At 42.2% G+C, this 20,142-nt stretch overlaps 1 protein-coding gene across 16 annotated transcripts in view; it reads right to left on the bottom strand.

The window, feature by feature from the left end:
- mast4 (microtubule associated serine/threonine kinase family member 4) overlaps window positions 1-20,142 on the bottom strand; it is a 480,851-nt gene that overhangs the window by 33,455 nt on the left and 427,254 nt on the right. For all 16 annotated transcript variants that reach the window (XM_078562967.1, XM_078562902.1, XM_078562920.1 and 13 more), the window contains 5 exons: window positions 14,809-14,941; window positions 11,546-11,711; window positions 9,161-9,262; window positions 4,720-4,842; window positions 1,511-1,623 (listed from right to left, as the gene is read on the bottom strand). In XM_078562967.1, the coding sequence (XP_078419093.1) occupies window positions 1,511-1,623; window positions 4,720-4,842; window positions 9,161-9,262; window positions 11,546-11,711; window positions 14,809-14,941 (637 nt within the window). The remainder of the gene's footprint in view (window positions 1-1,510; window positions 1,624-4,719; window positions 4,843-9,160; window positions 9,263-11,545; window positions 11,712-14,808; window positions 14,942-20,142) is intronic.

Here is a 20,142-nt window from a genome sequence, read left to right as displayed (position 1 = left end):
GCATGGCTACGTATTTGTTAACCCAACGTGCAGTTATTTCTTGAAAACAGCAGCTATGTATAATTGGGTTACTTATAATGGAAACAAAGAAGATGGCATGTAAGAGGCAAGGAAAAACAGAACCCCCTCCATGTTTCAGGCCACATGCCATCATCCTGCTGGAGCTGGACACGATGCCCATGTAAACATCAGCAGAACAATACAGGAGCAGCAGAGTCTTAGTTAAGCAGAAGCTTATAGAGGGTGAAGTGAAGGTGAAATTTAATGCAGAGAAATGTGAAGTGATGTGAAATGAAATGTGAAGTGAAGTGGTAGCAAGAACAAGGAAAGGCAATATAAAACAAAGAATACAATTCCGATGGGATTGCAGGTGAAGAGGGACCTGGGGGTATATGCGCACAAATCATTGAAGGTGGCAGGGCAGGTTGAGAAAATGGCTATTAAGGCATGTGGAATCCTGGGTTTTATAAATAGAGGCATAAGAGTGCAAAAGCAAAGAGATTCTGATGAACCTTTATAAAACACTGGCTTGACTTCAACTAGAGTACTGTATCCAATTCTGGCATTTTAGGAAGGATGTGAAGGCATTGAAGAGGGTGCAGAAAAGATTCACGAGAATGGTCCCAGGGATGAGAGACTTCAGTGCGAAAACAGATTGGAGAAACTGGTGCTGTTCTCCTTAGAGAAGAGAAGGTTAAGGGGAGATATGATGGAGATGTCAAAAATCATGAGGGGGCTGGGCAGAGTGAAGAGAAACTGTTCCATTGGTGGAAAGGTCAAGAACTAGAGGACACTGATTTGAAGTGATTGGCAAAAGAACCAGAGGCAACATGAGGTAAAACTTTTTACGCAGCAATGCATGGCCTGAGAGTGTGGTGGAGGCAGATTCATTCATGGCTTTCAAAAGGGAATTGGATATTTATCTGAAGAGAAAAAAATTTGCAGGGCTACAGGAAACAGGCAGGATGGGACTAGCTGAATATATCTTACAGAGTGGTGTCCTGGATATGATGGACAAAATGGCTTCCTTCTGTGCTGTAATCATTCTTTGATTCTCAATGGCTGAGATACAGGTTGAGATGGGCAATACAACAGAGGTGGAAGTGGGTGGTCTTTGGAGTGGAGAGAATGTGATCCTGGAAACTCAAGGTCAAACAGGTTCCAAACAGTCCGGCTAAGCTGAGACAGTAGCCAAGGGGGGAAATGGAGTCAGTGGTGAAGGTATGGAGTTTGAGGATAGGGTTTGAAGATGAGGGCTTAAGTCTGTTTGAGGTATTTGGACAAGTTACAGCTCACCCAAGAGTTGGATGCCAGACAAATGGTCTGGTAGCGCAGAAGCAGTGGTAGGTTCAGGGAGGTAAAGCTGTGTGCCAGCTGCATACAAGTGGATGGGAAACCTCTGTCTGCCGTTGATCAGTATGTAGATTCAGAAAGGGTTGGGTCATCTCAAGAACAGTATCTAAAAAATATAAATCAACAATACAGGAATGTGCCTTTTGATTTTACTCACTTTGCTAAAACGATGGGAGCATGATGAAAACTGTCCTATTTCCAAATTGAAATTCTCCTCATTTGTCTCATCCTCTTCTTCAGTTTCCATATGATGGTATCTCTCAGACCGAGCTAAATGAAGTTAGAGGAAAGAAATTCAAATGTGGCACAACTTACAAGGCAAAATCCAAAACTATGTGCCAGCACTTATATAACATTATATCAGTGGATGATAGAATGGGGATAGCACAGAAGAAGGCCGTTCAGCCTGTCATGTCCATGCTGGCTCTATGAAAGAGTTACTTGGCTGGTCCTGCTCCCCTTTTTTCCTGTAGCCTCGCAAATACCACTATGCCACACTATGGCGTTGTGGTATTGTCGCTGGACTAGTAATCCAGAGACCCAGGGTAATTCTCTGGGGACCTGGGTTTGAATTCCACCACGGCAGATGGTGAAATTTGAATTCAATAAAAATCTGGAATGAAAAGTCTGATGACCACGAAAACATTGCCGATTATTGTAAAAACCCATCTTCTTCACTAATGTCCTTTAGGGAAGGAAATCTGCCGTCCTTACCTGGTCTGGCCTACATGTGACTTCAGACCCACAGCAATGCAGTTGACTCTTAAATGTCCTCTGAATGAGGACAATTAGGGATGGGCAATAAATGTTGGCCCAGCTAGTGACACCCAATCGCATGAAAGAACAAACCAAAAAAAAATTTCTCTCTTCAGATTATTGTCTAATTCCCTTTTGAAAGCCGCAATTGAAGCAGCTTCCACCACACTCTCAAGCAGTGCATTCCTGATCTTAACGACTCGATGCGTAAAAAACATTTTTCCTCTGTTGCCTCTGGTTCTTTTGCCAATCATCTTAAGTCAGTGTCCTCTGGTTCTCAACCCTTCCAGCAATGGGAGCAGTTTTGATCTGTCTACTCTGTCCAGACCCCTCATCATTTTGAACACCTCTATCAAATCTCTTCTCTAAAGAGAATAGCTCCAGCTTCTCCAATCCACCCTCGTAACTGAAGTCTGTCATCCCTGGAACTATTCCCATAAATCTTTTCTGCATCTCCTCTAATACGTTCACATCCTCCAGGAAGTGTGGTGGGAGAATCGGACACATTACTTCAGTTGAGGCCAAAGCAATGTCTTATGAAGGTTCATCATAACTTTGCTGCTTTCGTACTTTATACGTCTACTTATAAAGCTTTATCAACTGCTTTCTGAACCTGCCCTGCCACCTTCAGAGATTATATATATGCCCAGTTCCTTTTACCCCTGCACCCACTTTAGAATTGCACCCTTTATTTTGTTTTGCTTTTCCTTATTCTTCCTACCAAAACGAATCACACTTTTCATCATTAAATTTCATCTGTCACATGTCAGCCTATTCCACCAGCCTGTCTATGTCCTCCTGAAGTCTATCACTATCCTCTTCACAGTTCACAGTATTTCCAAGTTTTGTGCCATCTGCAAATTTTGAAAATGCGCTCTGTACACCCAAGTCTAGGTCATTATTTTGATGAAGAAAAGCTGTGGCCCAACTACCTATCCCTCAGGAACTCCACTATATACCTTCCTCCAGACTGAAAAACAACTGTTCACCACTATGGTTTCCTGTCACTCAGCCAACTTTGTTCCTTGCTGCCGTTGTCCCTTCTATACCATGGGCTTCAACTTTGCTGACAAGTTTCTTATGTGGCACTTTTATCAAAGGGCTTTTGGAAGTTCATGTACACATAAACTGCATTACTCTCATCAACCCTCTCTGTTACATCAAAAAACTCAATCAGGTTACTTAAACACGATTTGCCTTTAACAAATCTGTGCTGACTTTCCTTAATTAATTAATTTTGTCCCAGATTATCATTTCCAAAGGCTTTCCACCACAAAAGTATATTGTCTTTTAAACTGCTTCACATACAGTTACTTTGCAATGCAGTAATTGTTGTTACATAGGCAGAATTTGACACAATGGGTGGAATCTTCCGGCTGCCACAGAGGTAGGCTTCAAGGTGGGGCCAGGAAGATCTTCAGTGCAAGATGTATCGGGTCTGTGGACAGATGCATTCCTGGGGTCAATATTCCTGGAGGCAGGTCAACATCTGAGAAGTTAAGTGCCCGGCAGCAGTGGGTAGCCAATCTGAATGATTAACTGCTCATTTGGGGGCTGATTGGAGACAGTGCCAGGATTTTCCCAGCATAGATGGGCACCTCCTCCCCTCCGAGGGGCAGGTGCCGGATGGTGGCTTGCTGGGAGCTGACCTGGGAGGGGCCTGCGGACGCCTCCCGTTTTAATCCACCTCAAACACCGCCCCTAAAGAAGCGGCCGTCAGTGGGCCACAGCTGCCGACCATCCTGTGGAGGGGTTTCCCTTCCACTGGGTTGGCCTCACAACTGCGGCCAAGGCTTATTGTATTAAAATTGTAACCTCTACAAAGGCTGCCTCAAGGTGGAAACCCCTTGCGTTCCTCCTCCAACAGTGGCAATGCCCACCTCTGCCAATGGGGCTGCCGTCCTTCCAAGGCTGCAGGCACCATGATTGGGCAGCGAGTGGGAAGAGAACCGGGGCTAGAAGAGGCCAAAAGAGGCAAGTTGTTTTCTCTTTCTAAAAAAAAAGCTTTGTAGTGAAAGTTTAGGGCTCACCTACTCCTCCACCTTCTCATCTGCAAGGCCCTCGCGAAACCCCCGTTCTCCCCTTTGACTTATCTAAGTGCCAGGGACAATACCTTCCGTCCCAGCTGGCAGCCTCCTGTTCCGATCCACCGGCCAATAGCTGCTAGTTTCAGGGAGATACCTGATGGGGTGGCATGCAGACAAATTCCAGCAGCTCAAGTCTCCTGGCCTATTGCCGCTGAGGTTAATAGAGAACTTGCCACATGCCCCAACTTCCACCCACGTGATTCCCTCTCCGATCTAAACCCGATCTAAAAATTTGTTTCATTCTTTTCAGATCAACGCTGGGTTTCCCGTAATGCACTGCATCACCTCTGAAATGCAGACTGCAGAAATAACCCACATTCAGTCCATGTATGGTACTAAGTAGAGGAAAACTATTGGATTGTATAAATGAAACCAAATTCTCTCATCATTGCATAGTTTGATAATAAAACAGGAATCTTTGAAAATATGGGAATTTGGCAATGCCTTCAATCTGTAACATTTTACCCAGAATGTTCGCGGTGATCTTATCATAAAAGATGCAGTCGGTGTTTCTAACACTTACTGTCAAAATAGCTTGTGTCATCCTCTGACTCCAGCTGAGGAATAAATTCTGCTTTCTGTCTCAAAAGTCCATTCCAGTCTAAGCCATGGAAAAAATTGTGCTGTTTTACCTCATAGGCACCACCTGATGGAGCAAGAGGGCAGAGAGGAAAAAAAGTCAAAGCCAAAGAAAAGTCGAGTGTTTAAAAGTATTTCAAATTAAGATAGGTAATATAGAAAAAGTAAGAACACAATTAGTACTGCGATGCTACACCTACGTTTGAACTCGTCAAATTCAGGTGTCATACAATCTTACCCCATAAACATTACCACGAAGCTGCTAAAAAACGCTCTGAACCAGGATGTTTCATAGAATCATAATCAGGTGCATTGGGTGATGAGGCAAACAAGTGGATATTCAAGTGACCACAAGCTCGGTCAAACGGGGAGGCTTTAAGGAGGGGCTCAAAAGAGGAAAGCGGGTGGGGAGGGTGTGGGGAAGTGGGCAGAGGGGTGTGGAGAGGGAATTCCGGAGCATGGAATCCAGACAGCTGAAGACCCGGCTGCCAATAATGGGACAACGGGAAGGGGACTGTCTGAGAAGCCAGAGTCAGAATTAGGACTGCTGGAGCTTAAAGAAATGGGGAGTAGCAAACTCACAAAACACGAAGATGAGAATTTTAAATTTGGGGCGAGGGTAGAGAGGAGCTACAGTAGGTCAGTATGGATCAGAGCAATGGGCAAGTGAGATGTGGTGTAAATAGGACATGGGCACAAGAGTTTTGGGTGAGCTGATATTTGCAAAGTGTGAGGGAATGCACAGGTTGTGGGGTGGGGTTGTAGCGGGGGAGGGGGATGAGGCAGCTAACAGCACACTGGAAAAGTCAATTGTGATGGAGATAATGGTATAGCTGAATGTTTCACCAACAGATTAGCTATGGTGGGACAGCGACAGACAAGCTTATGGAGGTGGAAGAAAAGCCACTGATGCTCGTGTTAAGATTAGATAGACAAGAGTAGCACTTTCACTGACCTGGACAATCAGTGAGAGATATTGGAAAAGGATGATGTGAAAGGCTGCACAGAGGTTGAGCAAGGAGAGGAAGAAAAGTGTACCATAGTTACACAGGATGTCATGCGCGGCTTTGATTTGGACCATTTTTGGAATTACGGGTAGGAGGGATTCAAACATGGAGCTTCAAGAAAGATAGGCATAGATTTGAGAGGCAACAATTGGAGAGAACTTTGGAGATGACAGAGGTAGAGGTGGATTTCTGAGGAGGCAGAGACACCCATTTACAATATCAGCTAGCATAGGACTAGGATGAGAAGTTGAGTGGTCCAGAATATTTGTGGGTATGGGATCAAATGGGCATGGTCAATATGAACTCAAATCGGGATGACAGGAATTGGAGAGAAAATAGAGGAGGAGGCAAGATCATGACTAGGTCAGGGGGTGCCTGGGGAAAGAAACAGCAGAGATCCATGAGCTCGTTGCCCTTGTTGTTGGAAATGAGGATGGAGGGGACGGGAAGGTGAGGTGTAAATAAACAGTTGATAGTGGTGCTAGCTTCTCCAGGATGATCATAGAGTACCGGGCTGTTTCCCAGCAGAGCCGAGCAAGGCTCTGTTGATATGAAAGTCACTGTAGTCCCAGAGGATCATAGGCTGCTCTCTTATCAGAGAGAGACGACTGGTGGTGAGTTTAACCTGAGGGTCGCCACATCTCAGGACAAGGTTGAGAACGCTTCATGGATGACCTCAGCCGGTATGGGAATTGAACCTGTGCTGTTGGCGTCAGTCTGCATCACAAACCAGCCATTCAGCCAACTGAGCTAACCGACTCCCTAGTGCTTGATATAGTCCAATCCAAACTGGTGATGATCCTAAGCCCGCTGTGTATTAGTCATGCCCAAGTCTATACTTCCTGGATTTGACAAAGTGTGGATGTGGGACCATAACAGTGGGAATGACCATGGTGGCAAGGAATAAGGGTTTTGCAGGGCATAAAATGTGGTGGTGAGGGAGATCAACAGCTGCAGAAGTGTCATGGCAAATGGAAGACCAAAGGCTAAGCAGCTTGAAAGTGCAGCTGTAAGTGACTTGGGAGAAGAGTATTTTCCTGGGACAAATGCATAAAGAAGTGGGTTTGGAAGGGGGTGTGTGCATGGTGAAGGATATAAAAAAAAGTGTTTGGAGAGGGCCTTGTCTGTGATATAAGTAAAAAGGCTGCATGAGATAGCAAGTTTGATGGGGTGGCTGTGAACTTGGGGAGGGAAGATGGAAATTGAAATTACTGTGGATAAGGAATTTCTTAGAGCAGAGGGTGAGGAAGGAAAAGAGGGAGCTTACCAGACAGGAACTCAGTGGGGCTTGGTGAAGTTGTAGACAATTAGAATTTTAAATGAAAGGCAAGAAATGAAGCAAGGCAAGGTGCACGAAGGTTAAGGTGCCAGGAATTAAAGGATGATGAGGGCCACACTGTCACCGCGGGCAGGGCAGGTAATGCAAAAACAGGGAGACAACAGTATGGTTTTACCGTTCATTGGTACTATTCACTTACCACCAATTTTCAGTAATAGTCAGGATGTCAATGCAATTAGACACAGTGAGGTCATGGATGACAAGGGGCCTTTTGTGTGCGACTGATCACTGAGTGAATGCATGGCGAGACAGAGAACAGTGGTGATTATGGTTCACTGGGAAAGTCCGAGGGGACAGTGGTAAGTGGCTGAGTAGGACTGAATGATCCAGAAACTTACGGGCTTAACAATTGTTCTTTTTACAGTTAGCTCATCACTCATACTTTTATTTTTAAATGTAAAATCTTCCTTATAAACAACTTCATTTGTGAGGCTTTTTTCAAGGCAATGGTGAGGCTACACAACAATGTGTGCAGTTTTGGAGGACTCATTGTGGAAACAGATTCAAAGGTCATCAGGAAAGCATCGATTCAACTAGGATGATTAGAGATACTGGGACTTATATCCATCAGAGCAGAGAAGGCTAATGCAAGCTTCTTAAAATCTGAAGGGTATTTGGAGGATGAATAGCGAATGCTTTTTCCATTGGTTAAGGAGCCAGTGGTGAAGGGGGCTGGGGGGGTGCAACTGATTTATAATCATCTCCAAGAGTGAGGGGGGGGGGAATGTTAGCAGAAATCTTTTTATTCAGAAGATTGTTAGAGCAGGGCCTTGAGATATCTTTTAAGGAAAAATTGAATAATAGCTTGTAACAGAGGAAGATACTCGGGCTACAGGGACAATGGGGAGAGAGAAGGGCAGTGGGATCGGTTTTGGAATGCTGTAGCAAAGAGCTAACCCTGCCACGATGGGCTAACTATGCTGCAAGCCTTTATGGTTCCAAGGTTCTTTGGCTATACTAAGATGATGACTATTTTCTGAAGCTTGGCTATCTGTTCAATGACACAGACTGCTGCTGAAAAGGACTAAGCAAAGAAAGATGAAAATATTTTTGCTTGCACTCATCCATGGTTCAGAGGCATGCATAGTGAGACTGCAATCTTACTGCCCATATGCCTTCAGAATGAATGACTTTTGTTCCTCAAACAAAGCGAGAAAATTATCTAAATTCAATCGTATAATGCTTACTTGCACTTACAGTAAACTTAATAAATGGAAAATCTGTCTACTAAGGGAACAACCTTGGTTCAATCTTAGTTTGTGTACTCAACAACCTGCTGCAGTACTTGGTATGTAGCTTGTCAGTATATTAAACTAACTTCTGTGGTTCTGTAGAAATTCATGGAGAAATGACCTGACATTGTATTCTGCATTTTCCTTTAGTAAATCACTCACTGCGAGCTTTAATCAAAATGATAGATTACTCTCGTTGGCATAATATCTAGCTTCTGAGTTAACAAAATAAATAGGCCCAATTTGCTGCAAAAGCAGGAACATTTCAGATTCCATGGTCACAAACTCCTCTGAACTGAACAGCATAAAACGAATTCCACATCAGTCAGTTAGAGTTGCCGTCCAACCTGCCAGGGAACATTTAGAACTTTTCCAGGGCGATGACAAAACTGCAGCAGAAAGAGATATCCTAACTTGGTTGAAATTGCACTTTTCCACGATGGCATCATCTCTTAATATAGCAAATATTTCTGGTGATAGTCCTGTACTTGAACTTAACTGAAAACAAAACTTCCTTGAGAAATAGTTTAGCTTTGATTTTGTACAGTGAACGGGTTAAGCCCAGTCCGATCAGCCAAATGATATTCTATGGTTTAGTCAAATGCAAAGTCACCAGTGTGTGGCAGTGAAGAATTTGTTATATTAAAAAGCCAATATTTGGTTTACATGAAAAAGAGCACCGTTCCATTAAGCAGAATAGATTATCAATAGAAGGGTTATCACATTTTAAAGAGCTTTCAAATTCACTGATTTTCAGAGTAATGTGCTAATTGCAGAGCATTAATAATGCAAATAGTTTCACGGTACCTGTCCCGAGTCTCTCCAATGGGTTCTGCCTGAGCAGCATAGTAATGAGGTCCTGAGCATCTGATGCAGGAGCTTCATCCCCTTCTGGCCAGTTTATCTCATCTTAAGAAAGCAGAAAAACACAAAAAAAAAGACTAAACTAGTATTAAAGAATAATCTTCACAAAACTTAGCGCATTTCTAAATTTCACCATAAACTTACTGACTGAGTCAATGAGCCTAAGCAGTTCAGTCCGCAAAGTGGCTAATTGCACTTCCATTTCTTATTCGCCGGTTTGTTTGAATTTTGTGGCCCTGAAGGTTTAAAATGGCTGATGTTAGTGGTGTTGTGACATTGGTGGATAAATCCCAAACCAGAGTACCAAGACCTGTTGGTATCAACGACTTGAGACAATGTGCAAATTCATGGAGCATTTATTTCAAATTTATATTTGGCTTCCACAGCACTCAATTATGCTACCCATATGGACAAAAATCTTGGGAGAACTCTGTAATATGGGCAAGATGTCAGACTCTGTGTGGCACGTCACGAGCACTTGAAAAACTTTCTATTAAATTTTAGGCTATCTGCCTAAGAGAAACCATTGAGAAAAGTAGACGTGAGAAAAGGTTAGCTTTAAAGCATGTAATTGGAGCCAGGTAACAGAGTTTACCTTGTATTTGCGGCTTGTATTCTTTCTACCCTAAAGAAACTGGGGATACAAAGTGAAAGGGCACTGATATCTATCGTTCACTTTCGTGAGCACAGTACCTAACTTGACCAACTCAGCCACATGGAAGTGATTTCAATGCAACAGACTTTGCACTTGAGAGCAAGATAGCAATGCTGAAATGAAGCCAGGTGCTTTCTCACAAAGAGTGAAGTACTTATTATTATTTGTTCAGAACCTTGCACCTCAAGCTGTCGACATGATGCTAAACAATACTGAGCTCTGCGCAATGAATCATTTAAACAAATATTAACACTAATTATGAAATAGCTGGCAGATGCACCCAATTACAGTGCCATCATAAATGGTACTGAGCAAAGACAAAGATATATTTTATAAATACAAATGAACCATGAATCAGAGGTTATCATTTAATTGGATTCCAGTAACAAAGAAGAAATAAAATTAGTGATCACTAAATTTATTTTTGTAGGCATAATTTGCAATTCTATTAACAACCACTCAAGGCCATGGGACACCTCACAATTTAGAAATAAATTTATTCTGGTTTGTTTAGCCAGCAGGCTGCTCCATAAATGTAATTACATCATGCGGAAATGATACATGAATATGCAAATGAACAATTGCACACCAACAGCCATTCACAATGCTCTTAATTAATCACTCAATTCCCGCAGCCTCTTTCACTCTGCAGCACATGACAAAACAAGATGGAATGGAATTGACTTGTGTCTCTCTGGACAGCTGCAGTATTACAGTAACTGCAATTGTCTGGCTCAAAACCAGACGCCTGCGAGCTCAGAATCCCTAAACAAAGACAATATTTCTCAGGCACATAAACAAAAGCAATACAGAGCTAAAAATCTGAAATAACAACAGAAAATGCTGAAAATACTCAGCAGGTCAGGCAGCATCTGTGGAGGAAGAAACAGAGTTGATGTTTCAGGTCGATGATCTTTTGTCATTTATTTTTTCCTTTCCGCAGATGCTGCTGAGTATTTGCAGTGTTTTCTGTTTTTATTCTCAGATACTCCGATATCCGTTCCCTTAAAATAGACCGTCCTTTTTTGTGAAAAAAAATGCTGCATTTTGAAATCAATTTGGAAATAAGGCAGATGGAACAGGGCAAATTCCAAAGAACTTGAACAGAAATGTTTGCCTAAAGTGATTCCTTCCAAGAATTACAAGCAAGCAATTTGTTTAAGAATAAAAATCTAAAAGCCATGTTAGTTCCCAGTTCAGCCAGGTGGGTGTGCACTCGCTTTAGTCATAATACTTGTCAGAGGGGTGCTGCAGAGTACATCAGTCATTTCGCCAAGGACGGAAAAATCATTTTTCAAAAGACTGGTTAATAATTGTGTGTAACAAATGCAAGTATAATAAGGCAGGCTTCTGAAGCAAAGTTAAATTTCAAATTCAGGCTCAACTGGATAAAGGTGAAGCAGCTCATTTTAGGTATAACAGGGTTAAATTAACATGGTCATCAATATTAATATCTACGGCTAGCTGTGGGTAGGTTTCATTGCAGAGTAACAATTAAACCAGAGATGGTAGATTTATACAGTTTAGCTAAACATGCTGAAAATGACATCAATAATAGTGTTTGTTGGGGATAATACAACCTGTCTTCAAACCACACACTATATTTCTTGTTTTAATTAATATTTTTCCCTTTATGGCAAGCTTCACATATAAGAATAATTCTTGATGCTCACCACTAATCACTTGCCCAAAGAGCTCCTCTGGTGTGTCTCCAAAGAAAGGCACGCATCCAACAACAAATTCATAGAGAATTATCCCCATGGCCCACCAGTCCACCGGTTTGCCATACCCTTGTCGCAGGATTACTTCAGGAGCTATGTATTCTGGAGTTCCACAAACCTGCAATAAAATAGCAACAGAAACTAGCACATACCAGTTGTAAATGTGGCGGTAGCATACAGTGGAGCAGTTTACACTGTTTGTGAAAGGCATTTTAACAAATGTGACCATAAAAACTACAATAGAGATGTACAGCAGCAAGTGTTGGGCAATCTCCTGTATGGTTCCACCATTTGGTATTTTTATTTCCATTACTAGCAGATGCAATTTTTTCCTTTTCTATCTTAAGTGCACATGGTCAGCTGAGTATGCAGGCAGGGGTCGAGGTGCTCAGGCTCAAGCCAGTCGGGCAGTGCCAGCTTAACCAGTAGGTATGTGTGAGATATTCCAGCAGTAGGAAGCCCTATCCAACGATCCAGCTAAATGGTTCCCAGCAGTTGGTTAAGCGGTTAAGATTGGATGTGGGCAGGAAATGAAATTTACTAATAGTTATGGGCATCTTCTGGCCTTGCTCTTGTTTGTCAATGGGCTGACCTGGCAGAGGAGCCACGATCTGCATTTTTAAAGAAGGACCAGGCTGCCTTCCGGTAGGTGTCCCACAAAAACATCAGGTTAAAATTACATTGGGATTGGCGAGTTTATATTTCTGCTCTGATTTTAACTTACTTTTTCTTTATTCTTTCGGGGAATGTGGGCGTCGCTGGCAAGGCTGCCAGCATTTGTTGCCCATCCCTAATTGCCCTTGAACTGAGGGTAGTTAAACTAAAGTCAACCACATTTGCTGTGGGTCTGGAGTCACATGTAGGCCAGACCAGGTAAGGACGGCAGATTTCCTTCCCTAAAGGATATGAGCGAACCAGGTGGGCTTTTAGAACAATCGACAATTATACCATGCACCCATCACTACTTTAGATTCCAGATTCAATAATTGAATATAAATTCCTCCAGCTGTTGTGGTGGGATTTGAACCCAGGTCCCTAGAGCATTAGCCCGGGCCTCTGGATTACTAGTCCAGTGATATTATCACAACGCCGCCATCACCCCCATGAACTGCCCACTGGCCCAGTTTCCACTGGATGAGTAGGGTTAAGAGCAAGCTTTGAATCTTGAGCAAAATTTTTCAGATCCTTACATAATCATGATGTTATGGTTTTAATTTTGTTAGCATTTTTGCCAAATTAAGCAGCACTGCAATAAAGCAATATCTGTTTTTCTGTACAATAGTAAGGATGTCTATTGGAATGGTGCTATAAAATAAACAAATAAGGGAATTGGATTATCCTGAAAAGTAAGAATGTGCAGGGTTTATGGAGAGAAGGTGGGGGGTTGGGGGGGTGTAGAACTGGGTAAATTGCTCCTGCAGAGAGGTGGCGCAGACATGATGGGCTAAATGTCTCCTTCTGTGCTGTAACAATTCTGCAATTCTGGAACCATGATTCAAATGTGTATGAACATATATGCAATAAACAGAGCAGGACATTACAAGCATTTGCATTTTCACAATCTGAATCCGTTAAGTAAAACTGCACTGTGCTTTTTATTGCTATAACTTTCTGCATACATTGCTGAATTTAGAATTTGCTCACTACAGCAGGGATGTTACAAACAAAACACTTGCATGAGCAATACAAGAGTAATCAAGGATAAGAAATGCCAGACTACATCCAGTCCTAATAGAACATGGTATATAAATGCCTTTGATGACACTGAATCAGAAAGAACAAGGTGCCTTTTAATATTACCTTAAATCCATATCAATGAGTCATAACACAGAAAAACAGTTTGCATTCACCTCATACAGAATATTGGCGAGACAGTAGAATGGTAAAGTAATTTTTACAGGGACCAATTGCTTTCATTTGGTAATGAAGTGTGCTAAAGGGAAATGGGGCATTTCTTAGAATTTGACATCCTTCACAGGTGCAGTGCACAGCAGATTTTGCACGATTTGTTTAGTGACGGGTCTCCATTTACTCCTTCACTGATTCTTGCTATTTGGGTGCAAAAGCATCCATTCTATTATTTATGGATGAGAGTGAGTTAACGTTTTTTGTTTAAAACAAATATGAACATTGCTGGAGAAAGAAGAAAGAGTGCAGATGTAGCAGAAACGTAGACCGCATTTTTAATTCCCACATCCCAGACAGAAGCAGTTTCTCTCATGATTATTGGCTAAATAGTCTCATTCTCCACAGCTACAGTATATAAATTAATTGTTTGAATTTTCTTTCTTTTTAAAATGTTATCCCCTTTGTTCACGTGTGTTTCCTTATTCTTTCAGCTTCCTTCCCTCTGTTTGGTTTCCACACATATGCTTTTTCAAATTCCACTTACTGCAGTTTTAAGCTCCCAGCCATTCGTATTTCCCTTGCAGTGTGCCAAGAACTCAAGTCTCTATCAGCTACTGCAGGAATGGTTCCAGTTTGAGTCTGGGCTTATACTGGTGCAGCTGCCACTTGCTGCAAGTGAAATTTTCTTTTTAAAATACCTCATGAACTTGAAAAATGGGAAATCTCTCACCTTCACCTTCAATATTCAAATAAACTCTTTCAGTGATGCTGGATTAATACTGAGCACAGGAAGAAGTTTTGAAATAAAGGTACAAGTTGACTTATTTTGAGAATAATGTGAACCTAGTTGTGAGATCCAGCTTTGATTTCTTTCAGATATTATTTCTCCAGAATTAAAAATTTATGAAAGACGACATGGATCCTTTCCATAAAAGTGGCTATCAACAATCAGAGACCAAATGGTTATCAGGCATCATCTACAGAAGACTTGTCTAAACATATAGAAATTTGCTTTATTAAAGCGGGCTGAACTATAAAAGGACTATCAATCTTACGTAAAGATTGGAAAAACATGAGTTGGGCAATCAGTAAAATACTGAATCAAATTATCTGATACTTATATTAATTTTCTGATGCTAGCTTTGTGTTTAACTTTCTGAAGTATAAGTACCTTGCCTGCTTCTAAATTATGGAGATTTATTTGTGTGACAGGCCCACCAAAAAAATCTCTATTGTTTTCAAACAGTTGACAAGTTGCATCTTGTTTCGGCTTTCAAATCCTGACAGCCAAATACATGGAGCAGCTGAGATAACATGGATGCTATTCAGCTAAATTACTACCTTGCACAGCCCCATGGGGCTCTCACCTGCTTGTCCAGGAATTCTCTGGCATCCTTCTCAATGTGTCCTTCATAAAGGTTAGTTGTCATGTTCATCAGTCCAACTTTTGACAATCCAAAATCCGTCAGTTTGATATGCCCCAGTGACGTTACAAGCAAGCTACAGGGAAAAAAAACATCCATTTCATTTCCTCAAAATTGCATTTGAGTACTTTATTTTTAAAAAAAATCTTTAATTGAAAGATAACTGCAAGGAAATTCTAAGCTATTGCAACATCAAACCCTGAGGCACCTAGCTAATGAAAGCTGACTACCTCATGACAGCAATTCGGAAAACCAGCAGGGGTTCTCACCAGGTGAAGGGGGGGAAAGAAACTGGATGCCACTAATAGTCGATAATTGATACAAACCACTGGCTGAAAATAGTGAAGGTAAATAAATAATTCCCAACCATCGGAAAAGTGGGATTTCTATTGCAGTTTGAAAAAATGTCTCAGGTGTGCCACAAGCTTTGAGACAGTGAGAATTTCACTTTAATGATCTGCTCGCCAACAGCAATCACTTGTCCATGACATGCTTAATGGGGCTAAGAGGTACAATTTTATGAGGCTGCAAATAGAAATCGGAGTTTCTAGCAGAGCGTATCTTCTTACATCCATTTACACAAATTCCAACGTCTTCCTTCCAATCACTTGTTAGTTTGCATTTTCTACACTGTGGCTCTCCAGGGCAGAGAATTTGCTGCTGTAAGTCCTGCAGGTTTATCTCAGCCATAGCTTCAAAAGTTCTTTCTGGTCTAACATATCCTGATTACGATGTGCTGTTGATCTGATCCTCATTGATTTCAACTTTTATGTAATACCAATGGATTTTTCAGTTTCTGTAACTACCTTAAACTCTCTTGCACCGAATAACATTCAAGCATTTTGCTTTCATCCACGATCTTTGTCAGGATGAGCTCATAAGTTTATGCTCTCTCCATTATGGAGACCCATGACTTTTCTTTCAAATTCCCTGAGGTATGCTACGTTTGAACATTTGTTGCAGTATTGCAAATGGAACATCTGATTAAAAACGGCCAGCCAAAACATATTGGAAGGCGCATTCTCCAATAAATTTCGACAGCCTAGATCTTGCTCCACTGTACTGGAATGAAGATAACTTTCTGTAGTGCCTCCTTTGAAATACATTCTTCCATCCCAACCACAGTATGTAGGGGGTGGCTAATTGTTTATTTCCATTCCATAATTGCGAAGTATACTGTTAAACATCCGATTGCACGGATACCACGTGGACATAATACACCATTGAGTATTGAAAATTCGTATATAGAAATTCAAGTAAATCATACAGCTTCTGCATACATCTGAGATAGTGGCAGTTCCTCCATTAGCAGGACTCTATTTTGTGTTGAACTGAAAGCACAATAAAACATAGAAACAGGAGTAGGCCATTCGACCTCTCAAGCCTGCTCTGTCATTCAGTTAGATCGTAGCTGATCTGTATCTCAACTTCATCTACCTGCTTTGGTTCCCTAGTTCTTACTACCCTTTCTCAAGAAGGATCCATCAATCTTAATTTGGAAATTTTCAATTGGCTCTCAGCTTCAATAACTTTTTTGGGAGAAAAGAATTCCAGATTTCAACTACCTTTTGTATGAACAATTGCTTCCTAACATCACTCACAGATAAGACCATAAGACATAGGAGTAGAAATTAGGCCACTCGGCCCATCAAGTCTGCTCCGCCATTCAATCATGGCTGATAAGTTTCTCAACCCCATTCTCCCGCCTTCTCCCCATAACCTTTGATCCCCTTACCAATCAAGAACCTATCTATCTCCGTCTTAAATACACTCAATGATCTGGCCTCCACAGCCTTCTGTGGCAATGAATTCCATAGATTCACCACTCTCTGGCTAAAGAAGTTTCTCCTCATCTCTGTTCTAAAAGGTTTTCCCTTTACTCTGAGGCTGTGCCCTCGGATCCTAGTCTCTCCTACTAATGGAAACATCTTCCCTATGTCCACTCTATCCAGGCCTTTCAGTATTCTGTAAGTTTCAATCAGATCCCCCCCTCATCCTTCTAAACTCCATCGAGTATAGACCCAGAGTCCTCAAACGTTCCTCATATGTTAAGCCTTTCATTCCTGGGATCATTCTCGTGAACCTCCTCTGGACCCTCGCCAGGGCCAGCACATCCTTCCTGAGATACGGGGCCTAAAATTGCTCACGGTATTAGTTTATTAGACACTGGATAAGTGCGGGTGAGGCAAGGGAGTGGGGAGGCAGGGGGAATATGCGCCAGGCAACGGAAACAACAATAAATTCAAACAATTGGATGAAGGCAGAAATGGACTGTTCGTGATTGGGGGTCCATAAGGTTAGAGGTAGCATGGGGGAGGGAATGAATATCCAGAAAAGATGACATCTGTCACACTCTGGGAAATAGTGGCTTAATATTTGGTAATGGGGTTGTGAATAGAAGGAAACAATAGTTGCTGTTGTGGAGTTAGCATTCAGTCTCAGCTGCAATACAACAACGAAGAACAATTCGTCAGCAGGTTTCACTAATGTTAGGGGCAGAACGGAGGGAATAAGTTGTGTTAAGCTCAGAGAGAGATGGATCAGAGTGAGTAAGAGGAATGGAAAAACTGAGACGGTGGATATCATGGAGACAATTCTCCATGAAAATATCGAGAGATGGCGTGAGACCAAAGGGAGGGTCCTCGAGGGTGGTGAGACTTGGAGACATGAGAAAGGGTCAGATGCATGAGAAAGACCTTTCTGACCAAGAAATAAAGTAGAGAGGCAAAGGCGGTAGAAAAAGAACTTGCCATTAAGTCCAGGTAGGGGAAGGTCACTTGGGGGGGCGTCTAGAACAAGGGGATCTCAAACTCAGGTTACGGGGTGGGCCATTTAGGACTGAGATAAGGTGAAACTTTTTCACTCGGAGGTTGGTGAACCTGTGGAATTCTCTACCACAGAAGGCTGTGGAGGCCAAGTCACTCAATATATTTAAGAAGGGAATATAATAGATTTCTAGACTCTAAAGGCATCTGGGGGTATGGGAAGAGAGCGGGAGTATGACGTTGAGATAGAGGATTAGCCATGGTCATACTGAATGGCAGAGCAGGCTCGAAGGACCGAAATCCCTACTCCTGCTTCAATTTTCTATGTTTCTAATGAAGCTCATGCACTTGCTGAGGACTGATCAATGGAAAAAGTCGAGAGATGGTAATGAAAATCCAGCCAAGGGTGAAGCTGCTAGGAAAGACAATCTCAAAAGGAGAGAAAGGAGAAGGAAGACAGGGAGGTAGGCCAACATCTAGAAGTTATCTGGGTTTTCTTGTCCTTGTTACCAGTTAGGAAGGAAAAAAAGGTTTTTATAAAACCAAAGGATGAGGTCAGGTTGATATGGAACTATGGACCTGGAGAGCTACGAGGGAAAGAGATGGTGCTGCTGAAAAGAGAAATTGAGAGCATGCATTTGAAGGTGCAGTGAAGAGGGAACATTGACTGCACTGGTTAGAGAGGTGTTGAGTATCACAGATATTGTTCATGATGAGTAGTTTTGGATACCCCATCATAGGAAGGGGATAAAACCATTGGAAAAGATGCAGGGTATCAGGGATTAGGGGTTTACATCGTTTGTTCTTACGTCTTACGTTCTTAAAGTTTAGATGAGAAACTTTTAAATGTATGGTTTTTAATCACTAGGACTGAGAAAATTGAGGAATAGCCCAATAATATTCTTCAAGATTGTGAGCAGTTGTCAAGGTAAACAATTACAGATTGTTTCCACTGGTCAGTTAGATGATAAGGAGAAGCAACAAGATAAAATAATCACCATAAAAAAAGAGAGGTCAGAAAAAATAATGTTGATGTTGGAAGTGGGAAGGAGTGTGATTCTCACTCAGATCCCATCTGCATCAGGTGCCCCTTTCAAGCTGGAGGCGCCGGGCATTGATCAGAATTCAGAACCGTGGTTCATCTTAGCCTCATCTGAGGTTAACTACAATACCCCAGATAACAACTGCAATCAGTGCTTTCTGTTAAACAAGCTCCTGGTGTTATTTTCCCATGCTTTTGTATAAAGTATATTCATCCCACTTCCTGCAACAATCATTGATTAACTTGCTCCAGGTTAAGCAAATAATATCTATGCAGATAATAAAGAAGATAATTGCTGAGGCCACAAATGCAAAATAAAAAAAGTGACAATTGATTATTCACTTGAATTAGATGTATGAATTCAATCTTTAAAAGCTGCAATTTACATAAAACTTCGGAGTCAATAATTTTATCCTTGTTGCGCTGTTCCCGACAGGGGAACTGGGAGTAGGCGCCACTTCCGCTCTCTGGCTTTTTTGCGGGTTCCCATGTGATTCCAATGAAAATTTAAAGCGCCGGCAGCATGCACAGGAGATACGTGCAACTGCGCGGCAGGAGAAGCTTTTCATCGGTGAAACCCGCCATCAGCTGACAATGCAGCAGGAATGGGCGGACTATAAAAGAGCCTCCTGAACAAACAGGGAGGTTCCTCATCACAGCTACAACTTTCCTGTCAAACTCCATCACCATTATTATAAGAATTATTGCGAGCACAAAGGCAGCACGAGTGTTTTTCAATTTTAAATTTCACTTGTAAACATTTCACCTTACATTTGTTTCACTTAATTCATGCATGCATCATCGTTATTTGTTGAGACTAGCTTAATCCGAGGGCTAAATGTACTGGCACACCTCATGGTTTGCATGCATTGCTGATTATCAGGGAGTTGGGGGCATTTCCTTTCTTGTGGGAGAAACAATGACTTTTTTTTGTTCACTCTTTATTGAATGTTCATGTTATGTCCAGTGTTGTTCTCGTCTCTCTCTGAGGGACATGGTTGAACTTGCAGGCTCAGCTGGCCCTCCCTTCTATGCATTGTAAAGGGCATTGTCCGAGATCACTCTCAGCGGGGGTAATTGAGATGTTGTTGTTGAACTCGAAGTCCTGTAAGTACTCTGCCAGTCAAAACCCTGGGATGGATCCACATGTGAATAGTTTCGACCCCACCCTTTAGGTCCCTCATTTTCTTACCTTGACTGTCTCCACCATGCCCCTGCGCCACCACACTCAGGAGGCCAGGCCCTTCCCAATTCAATCTTCCATGCCCCTGACCCCATCCTTTGCCTTGCCTTGGATCCCTCTTCCATGCCTCCATGGCCTTGATCCAACTCCACACCCTCCCCTTCTCCCTGACTCGCCTTTGCCGGTCCCGAGCTTCCATGCAAGCTGCCAATCTCCTGCTCTCCTCCCTTGTGCCAGGGTTCAACAAGGAAAACCGCTGACTTCAGACACAACTGCGCAAAGCCAAC

The sequence above is a fragment of the Cetorhinus maximus genome, chromosome 2 (genome assembly GCF_964194155.1).
Source record: "Cetorhinus maximus chromosome 2, sCetMax3.hap1.1, whole genome shotgun sequence".
Lineage (NCBI taxonomy): Eukaryota > Metazoa > Chordata > Chondrichthyes > Lamniformes > Cetorhinidae > Cetorhinus > Cetorhinus maximus.
The sequence above is the reverse complement of the archived record's forward strand: the minus strand, read 5'-3'. Positions and strand labels throughout refer to the sequence as shown.